The sequence below is a fragment of the Eurytemora carolleeae genome, unplaced genomic scaffold, assembly GCF_000591075.1.
Source record: "Eurytemora carolleeae unplaced genomic scaffold, Eaff_2.0 scaffold261, whole genome shotgun sequence".
Classification (NCBI taxonomy): domain Eukaryota; kingdom Metazoa; phylum Arthropoda; class Copepoda; order Calanoida; family Temoridae; genus Eurytemora; species Eurytemora carolleeae.
In genome coordinates, this window is record NW_019396251.1 from 295,159 (window position 1) to 304,170 (window position 9,012).

The 9,012-nt window shown below is 31.1% G+C and overlaps 1 protein-coding gene across 2 annotated transcripts in view; it reads right to left on the reverse strand.

The window, feature by feature from the left end:
- Positions 1 to 312: 312 nt before the first annotated feature.
- LOC111699392 (uncharacterized) overlaps positions 313 to 9,012 on the reverse strand; it is a 9,646-nt gene continuing 946 nt past the window's right edge. Inside the window, exons 2-12 of one of the 2 annotated variants that reach the window (XM_023470064.1) lie at positions 8,841 to 8,979; positions 7,383 to 7,910; positions 6,687 to 6,891; positions 5,915 to 6,071; positions 5,555 to 5,638; positions 5,329 to 5,407; positions 2,962 to 3,029; positions 2,734 to 2,779; positions 893 to 975; positions 669 to 723; positions 313 to 488 (exon numbers count right to left, since the gene is read on the reverse strand). In XM_023470064.1, coding sequence (XP_023325832.1) covers positions 408 to 488; positions 669 to 723; positions 893 to 975; positions 2,734 to 2,779; positions 2,962 to 3,029; positions 5,329 to 5,407; positions 5,555 to 5,638; positions 5,915 to 6,071; positions 6,687 to 6,891; positions 7,383 to 7,910; positions 8,841 to 8,979 — 1,525 coding nt within the window. In that variant the 3' untranslated portion in view covers positions 313 to 407. Of the gene's footprint in view, positions 489 to 668; positions 724 to 892; positions 976 to 2,733; positions 2,780 to 2,961; positions 3,030 to 3,954; positions 4,049 to 5,328; positions 5,408 to 5,554; positions 5,639 to 5,914; positions 6,072 to 6,686; positions 6,892 to 7,382; positions 7,911 to 8,840; positions 8,980 to 9,012 lie in introns of those variants that run through there. The other variant, XM_023470065.1, reaches the window with a different exon arrangement.

The window sequence follows — 9,012 nt, forward strand, 5'->3', positions numbered from 1 at the left end:
GGCATGTTAGACGTGCTGGTAAGTTTGGTCAATCACATACATATGCACGTTAGACGTGCTGGTACGTTGGGTCAATCACATACATAGGCACGTTAGACGTGCTGGTACGTTGGGTCAATCACATACTGGGCACGTTAGACATGCTGGTACGTTGGGTCAATCACATACTAGGCACGTTAGACGTACTGGTACGTTGGGTCAATCACACACTAGGCACGTTAGACGTGCTGGTTCGGTAACAACTGGACTGGCATCCTTGTACCGGTTCGGAGCAAGTTTTGAACTAAGATGACAGAATAATTGAAATCAAAATCACAAAACTTTAATTTATTGATATGGTTATAACAAGAGAGGGATTTTAAATCTCAAAATTTATTTCTAAATATCATAATTGTCTTTTGAAATGATCAAATTCGGACTGGATTTTTTGCCCCACATACAGGATGGCTGGCCATTTCTTCAAATTCTTCTTGTTCTTCTGGTAGCACCTGGAAAATTGCAAACATTTTAAGAATGAAAAAATATAAAATTAGACATTTTAAAATTCTATCATTTGTACAAACAAAAGATGCAAGGAAGGATTTTTCCAATACTTTTCAAACAGAGTATTCTAGGATTAGGGAATTACAAAAAAATATTGATTTATCTAAAATATGATAATATAATACCTTATGTATTGTAATTGTATGCATTATTGTACAGCCCATGAACCTTACGGGAATTCTACAAACAAACAAAAATATTTAAAGATAAAAAATACAAATGAAAAATGTACTGTAAAAAAGAGGAAAAGACGTTTGAATCTACTTTAAAAATTACAACTTATATATTATTTATTATTATTATTGTTATTATCATCATTTTCAGTTATCCATAAAAAACTATTTTGTTCCTAACAGCGTTGTTTTTAAATTCTTGTACATGAATTCTCTGTACTGTGTTCAGCTCTCCTAGTACACCAGTTACAAACACATCCTAATCATTATAAAAATAGATTTAATAATAAAGAATAGCAAAGAATCTGAACCTCTATACTCTGTAGCGTTCGATTTCTTTAATTTGAATTCATTCGCGTTTTGGTCTATAATTCAGTAATCTTTAAATGGAGGTTTTGGTCTATATTTCAGTAATCTTTAAATGGTGGTTTTGGTCTATAATTCAGTAATCTTGAAATGGAGGTTTTGGTCTATAATTCAGAAATCTTTAAATTGTGGTTTTGGTCTATAATTCAGAAATCTTTAAATTGTGGTTTAGGTCTATAATTCAGAAATCTTTAAATTGTGGTTTTGGTCTATAATTCAGAAATCTTTAAATGGAGGTTTTGGTCTATAATTCAGAAATCTTTAAATGGAGGTTTTGGTCTATAATTCACTAATCTTGAAATGGAGGTTTTGATCTATAATTCAGTAATCTTGAAAGGTACAAAGTGGTGTTGTTGAACTTTTTAATAAGAAATGCATCCACCGACAAAAAAAGTATTAAAAAAGCAAAAAAGTAAAAAGTTAATGTTAAATTGGCCAAATCGGGATCGAAAGTCGCATTTTCATTTAACCTGCTAAACATCTACAGAGTTTATTATCTGACTGCAATCCTAATGGCGCTTATGGCAGCTAATCCCCTTTAAGAATTTAAATCTTAAAATTTAATGTGAAAATCTAAATTTTAACAACATTTATTTTCTTTATGAATATATCATTTTTTTTAAATGAAAATTTATGAATCAGAGTCCGAATTTAATGAATTTGAGTCGCGTCTCAAATCCCCCCAAAACCGGCTTAAATTTTGAAACATTGAATCCGATTTTAAGTGGAACCAACCATATTTAAGCCGCGGCTCAAATTCTTTAAATTTCGGCCATAGAAAATTATAAATTTCTGATTGAATAAATGTTGCACAAAATTATGGGTACACTGTACAACTGACTTAAATTTTTATGATATTAATGGTAATGTAAATGCATGTAAATGTATGTAAATGTATGGAAAAAGTAGAAATTGCAAAAAATTGAAAGAAATGATGAAATAATTTGTTGTTTTCTTTTAAGTAAAAATATTTTGAAAAAAAAATAATTGCAAGAAGAGAGAAAAAATGTTTCTGACAGATTCATTAGAGGAATTAAATTCAAAAAGTTTAAACTTCTAAAAATTTTCAGTTTTTCATTCTTGTAATTTAAGTTACGAAAACATGAAACATATTTAAAATATAATCTCATATTTAAAGTTCAAACTTCAATTAAAGAGCCAATTTAAAGGGTCAGTTTATGATGTGTTAAAAGAGATTTCAAGTGAACCTATTTTAAAAAAAACGCCCGATTAACAACTGAACTCTTTCACTTGAAATTCCAACGACAGTCTCTTTAATGAAAGGTAAATATTGAAAACAAATGTGAAAAAAAATAATTTTACTTTCTTAGTGCGCAAATTAAAAAAAACAATGGAATATTAAAGGGAGTGACCGGCCATGTAAGGTAATTGAACTGAATATGCAGTGTTTTGGAAAACTTCTTTCGGATTCATTTGAGACATATTAAACTTATTAAAGATCTGTAAATCCTAAGTCTCAAATGAATCCGAAAGAAGCTTTCCACAACACTGTATACTCAGTTCAACTACCTTATACAGCCGGTCACTCCCTTTAATGCATACAAAAATATAGCAGACTTTAAGGGTCTGTTAAGATTCCACCCTCTTTTTACTCCCCCCCCTCTCCCGTCCCCTCCCCCTTCTTTATTACCTCAAGGTGAAGATAGTTCTTTTCCATAGAACTAGAGAACAAAGAACTAAATTTGATTTCAAAAATTTTGGAAATTCATAATTTTTTGCCAAAGAATTTGTTTAAAGATTTAAAGAATTCAATTAATATTTTGTAACTATTTAATAACTATAAAATAAAAAAAATAAATATTGTGCTTCTTGAAAAAATAAATCTTAAATTAAATAGTGAAATTTTTGACAAATCTGCCTGACTGTGTTTCCACTTATAACATAGCTTGGTCCGGTGGCAAAATCTGGGTAGACATCCTCAGAATACTAAAACAAAGTTGTATATATTGGTAGATGTCCTCAGAATACTAAAACAGATTTGTAAATATTGGTAGATGTCCTCAGAATACTAAAACAAAGTTGTATATATTGGTAGATGTCCTCAGAATACTAAAACAGATTTATAAATATTGGTAGATGTCCTCAGAATACTAAAACAAAGTTGTATATATTGTTAGATGTCCTCAGAATACTAAAACAGATTTGTAAATATTGGAAGATGTCCTCAGAATACTAAAACAGATTTGTATATATTGGTAGACATCCTCAGAATACTAAAACAAAGTTGTATATATTGGTAGATGTCCTCAGAATACTAAATCAGAGTTTTATATATTGGTAGACATCCTCAGAATACTAAAACAGAGTTGTTCATATTGGTAGATGTCCTCAGAATACTAAATCAGAGTTGTAAATATTGGTAGATGTCCTCAGAATACTAAATCAGAGTTGTTCATATTGGTAGATGTCTTCAAAATACTAAATCAGAGTTGTAAATATTGGTAAATGTCCTCAGAATACTAAATCAGAGTTGTATATATTGGTAGATGTCCTCAGAATACTAAAACAGAGTTGTATATATTGGTAGATGTCTTTAGAATACTAAATCAGAATTGTAAATATTGGTAAATATCCTCAAAATACTAAATCAGAGTTGTAAATATTGGTAGATGTCATCAGAATACTAAATCAGAGTTGTTCATATTGGTAGATGTCCTCAGAATACTAAAACAGAATTGTAAATATTGGTAAATGTCCTCAAAATACTAAATCAGAGTTGTAAATATTGGTAGATGTCCTCAGAATACTAAAACAGAGTTGTTCATATTGGTAGATGTCCTCAGAATACTAAATCAGAGTTGTAAATATTGGTAGATGTCCTCAGAATACTGAGTTGTTCATATTGGTAGATGTCCTCAGAATACTAAATCAGAGTTGTAAATATTGGTAGATGTCCTCAGAATACTAAAACAGAGTTGTATATATTGGTAGACATCCTCAGAATACTAAATCAGAGTTGTATATATTGGTAGATGTCCTCAGAATACTAAAACAGAGTTGTATATATTGGTAGATATTATTAAAAGGGTTCCAAGGTCTGCTTTTACAGAGATAGGGCTTTAAAAAATATATTTCCATGTTGTTATTTTCCTAGATGAAAAACTTGCAGATTGAAGGGACAGTCGTTATAATTTCAAGTACTGTTCTCTAACCACAATTGAACAAAATCAATTTTCAATGAGAAACACATTGATATCTCATTCATTCAATTGATGAGACAAAGCTTTCCAGGGTACTGTTGTGAATTGTTATGCCTATTTTCAAATGGAGGGTTACCTACAAATAACGTCTACAGTCCCTTTAGTATAGTGTTTGCAAACACTAACCGACTTGACTCTTGTTTAAGTAAGACGACCCACATATATGCTTCCAAATGTAGCAATTCGAACAAAGATTATATCTCAAGGACCATTGAAGTAGATAGAACTTCAATCACTTTATTTGCATAAAATTATAACATAAACATTCAAATGCAAATAAAACAAATATGTTGAAAAAAACAAAACAAAAAATGTCAATATGAACAAAAGTGAAAATATCAATAGTTCCTATGAGGCTAGTTCAAGAGACTAACCACCATATCAAAATACTTGTAGAAATGATTCAAGTGCAGATTTTCAACAAAGAACAATGATGAAATATAAACACAAGAGTTCACTTACAAATGGCGTACAGTTTAAGTTTAAAATTTGTAAAATCTAATTGTCCATGTTTATAATTTAAGAGATTAAGTAATAATTTGAATGTCGTCTTCCCTAAACCAGTGCCAATTTCTGGGATTTACACTGCTCTTGCAGGTTGAGTGTTTTTAACATAGATAAAGATAGATTGCGCATAAGACGACATTTTTCATCTTGAAATATATAAATGTACAGAGATGTTTTAAAGATATTTCTAATATATAGATTAACTAGGTCGGTTGTGAACATTGGCTGTTCTTATGTAATTGAGTACTTGTGGTGTACATGAGTTCTGTAGAAATAAATTTAAATTAGTTTAGTCCGTCTCATGTCCTTTTTCAGTTCTCGTCAATATTATATATTGCTCTGTGAAATAAAATTCACTCCTGAGTGGTTTAATAATTATGAAATCGATTAAAACGCCAAACAACCCCGCTTATCATTGAAGTACACTTTGACCCCTAGAAGTATGAGTTCGCGGACTGTACAATTCTTGGTGATTTTGCGTAGCTATCTATGTTTATTTATTTATCTATGGTTTTTACCTGTTGTGGAGTGATGAAATATTTAGATTTAGGATTCCTGACAGGTTTCCATCCCCGAGATATATTTCCCAAAATTAACCTGAAAAAAAACTTTGGAAAAAAAGAAGAAAAAATTTTTTTTTTTAAGAATTAAAACAAGCTTGAAATAGATGTTCATGATTTTTGAACTAAAGTAATATCATTATCAGTGTATATAATAATCATCATATTTTTTCAACTTTCCAACCTGTCATTTTGTTTCTTGGATTTGAGAAGTCTTATCAGCCTGTCAACTTGTACATACATATCATCATCAACTTTTAACAAAAACCTAAAAATGGTAACTGTCAATACCATGTTTAACAATTCCAATTTACAATAGTACCCTTTAAACCAATGGCTGATCACGAATGAATAAGCTATTTATGTTTCTATTTTTAAAAACTTTTATCAGAAACGATGGGGGTTAATTTTCAAAATTTAATACTTTTCACGCCATAAAAAAGATCTTTGACATCATTATCAGATAACGGTTTCAACAGTATCGTTGTGAATCGGGCATTGCCATCTTTGTATAGAGGGTCACTATCAGTATTTATTTTGTTACCTGGCATGGGAGCAGAACTGTTTAAACCAGTCCAGCCCTGACAGTGATTTTAAACTCAGGTTTTCATAAACATCCTCGTTCTTGTTGATAATGATGTCGCCGTACTTCTGGTTCTCCTGCACCAGCGACTCCAACTCCTTATCCGTCCCGGGGAGCCCTTAAAAATAGCGTTGGAATTTGAATTATATCCACTAGCTTTGAGACCCAGCTTTGCCTGGAGTTTTCCTAGCAAAAGTTGACCCACTCAGCTATTTTACCGTGATTAAGGAACTCGGTAGAACCACAAGGTTTTGCTTAGCTTGGTTTAAAGTGCTAAGTTGATTATGTTCACTTTTGTAAGGAACGTGCTTGGTTTTCTAGCAAAGCTGGATTCACAAGCTATAATCTTTTATATCAGCATTCAAATATCTTAATATAAACGTATACTTTAATCTATTTAACAACATTTTATGTAGGGCTGAGACTTGCAAAACCTGTTTGAAAAATAGCGATCATTGCCTGATTTTGATCTTCTGTTAATCTGCAGATTAATCAAATTTGTATTCGTTATTCAAATTTATTTAATCCTACCCTGGAGGAATAGTTGAAACTAAGGGATAAATTAAAACCTGCAATGAATATCGACTTAAAGCATTCGGGATTATGTTTATACAACAAATTCTTAGCAGCAATATTTAAAATTTATGTCCAATTTGTTTTAAAGATATTGCAGATGTTGTGTAGAGAATTTTAATAATTATTATTTGTATGGTTTGATTATGTAAAAACTTACCAATCAGAAATGCAAAAACAACATCTTCCCGATGTTTATGTCTTCCCCACCCTTTCCTGATCCCCTGTCTTTCTGCTGTATGCCCGGGCGCAGAAATCACCAGAATGACCAGCACGACAGGAGACCTGTCGGTCAAATTTGTCTGGTTTATTGGAGAATCACAGAGTTGGTGGTTAGAAACCAGATATCCAGGCTTGTAAATATCCTGTGCAAAAACGTTCAGGACTTTCATAAAAAAAATTAAGAAAAAAATCATGCTAGCTTATTACATGGGATAAAATACTGAAAAATACGACTTTCATAGAAAAATTTTAGAAAAATTAGTTAAGGGAAAAATATTTAAAAATTATATGACATTTGAAGAAAAATTCAAGAAAATTTGATAAAAAAAAAGAAAATCGTGCTAGCTAATTACATGGAGAAAAATACTAAAATGCGGCATTTATAGAAAAAATAGAAAAAAATAAGTAAGCTCATTTCATTGTGAAAAAAATACTGTAAAAGATAAAGAAAGATTAAAAGTGTAAGAATTGTTTTTTGAAGATGACCAATACAATTAAAAAAGTGTTTAGAAATTACAACTACAGTCCCTTTAAGTTTATTTCCAACTAAAATCTGATTTTAACTATTATACGCTCGAAGGAGAAGAAAGAAAAAGAAACGCACTGACGTGGTTTTTAGAATGTCATGACTTTCCTTGGTTATGTGTGGAACAAAGTGATGATTGTAGTGCATGACATGCTTAAAATCAGGACTATTCTGTTCCCCCCTTGCAAGCGCAATATCACTCTTGATTCGAGGAACTGTGTTTCCCGCATTTTCATCCAGGATCTTCTTTGGTGGATTTAACGAATCATTTTTGATTTTTAACTTCGAGTCAATTAATAAGGATTTAGTTTTGTCAACTGAAAGACTAGGATTTAGATCACTTCGTGAAAAGTAATTTCTCTCGTCAAGAAAATTTTCAGATTCACGCACAATGCCTCTTTTTTCATGTATATCACTTTCCTCGTTGTCTCCAGCATTTTCAAATTCAATGCTATCTTCAAAATCACTTGTATCTAGTATGTCTTGGTAATGATTTTTGACCTGAAAATCATTATTTTCAATGTGATTATGGTTTGGTTCCTGGGTGGTTTTAGGGTCTTTCAAAATGTTATTGACACTTAAAAACCCTTGACTGCTGAGTCCGGTTATCCATTCTGATTGCAAGGGAACAGGATTCTAAAGAAAACATTTTATATTTGTAACACTGTAATTTATTTATGTATTAGAAAGACGTTTGTTAAAAACGTTCAAGGGAGTGACCGGCAACGTATGTTAGTTGAAATGAGATTGCAGTATTATTGAAAAAATTTTTAGGATTCATTTGAGACCTTTTAGACGTGTTTACGGTGTAAAAATTTTGCAGCTGAGCACAAATGCAATATTTAAAATCCTCATAGATTGTCCATTTTGCAGATATGATTTTGAGAATCGGTTTTATTCAAATTATTTTATGCCGACCACAAAAATGTAACAAAAAATACTACAGTACACTAATTTGTTGTTTACAAAGAGGTTGAGAAAATAAAAATCAATTCTTATCATCGAAAATAAGTAATCTTATTCAGCCATTGGTTTCTATAATGTCTCATTGGTCAAAACCATTTTCTGTAGAATTCCTGGAATTTTTAATGAAAAGACGGCATTTGAAGGATATGAAGAAATCTGCGAACAAATTCATAAAGAATTAAATAAAGAATTAAATTAATATGATGATGAAAAGAAACAATTGATTCTAACATGGATTTATTGACAAATTTCCAATAAGAAATATGTTCCTATAGACATCTACTTAGTTTACTGTAAAAATTTTGTTACAATTTTCTTCTTCGTTTTTGAATAATTTTTATCAAACCGATTCTTAAAATTCTCCCTCCAAAATTGATAATCAACGATGATTTTAAATATTGAATTTGCGTTTTTGCTGGACAAATATACACCGTAAAAACATCTGATAGGTCTCAAATTAATCCTAAAAAATGTCTCAATAAAACTGCAATCTCAGTTCAACTACCATACATTACCGGTAACTCTCTTTAAAAGAATAGTGATTTATAATTGGAGATGGAGAATAACTTTAAACTCAGTTAACAGTCCCTTAAACTATACCTCGTTATTTCCTGCTGGAAGATTAAGTAGATCTCTGCCTGCCTGCATCACACCTATGGCAGGAAATCTGAGCACGTTACTTCCTGTCGACAGAGTTCTTCTTCCTGCCACCATTATTAGTCCAAGGACAGCTACACCACTTTACATTGAGTCAATCAAAGAGAGGAGAGGG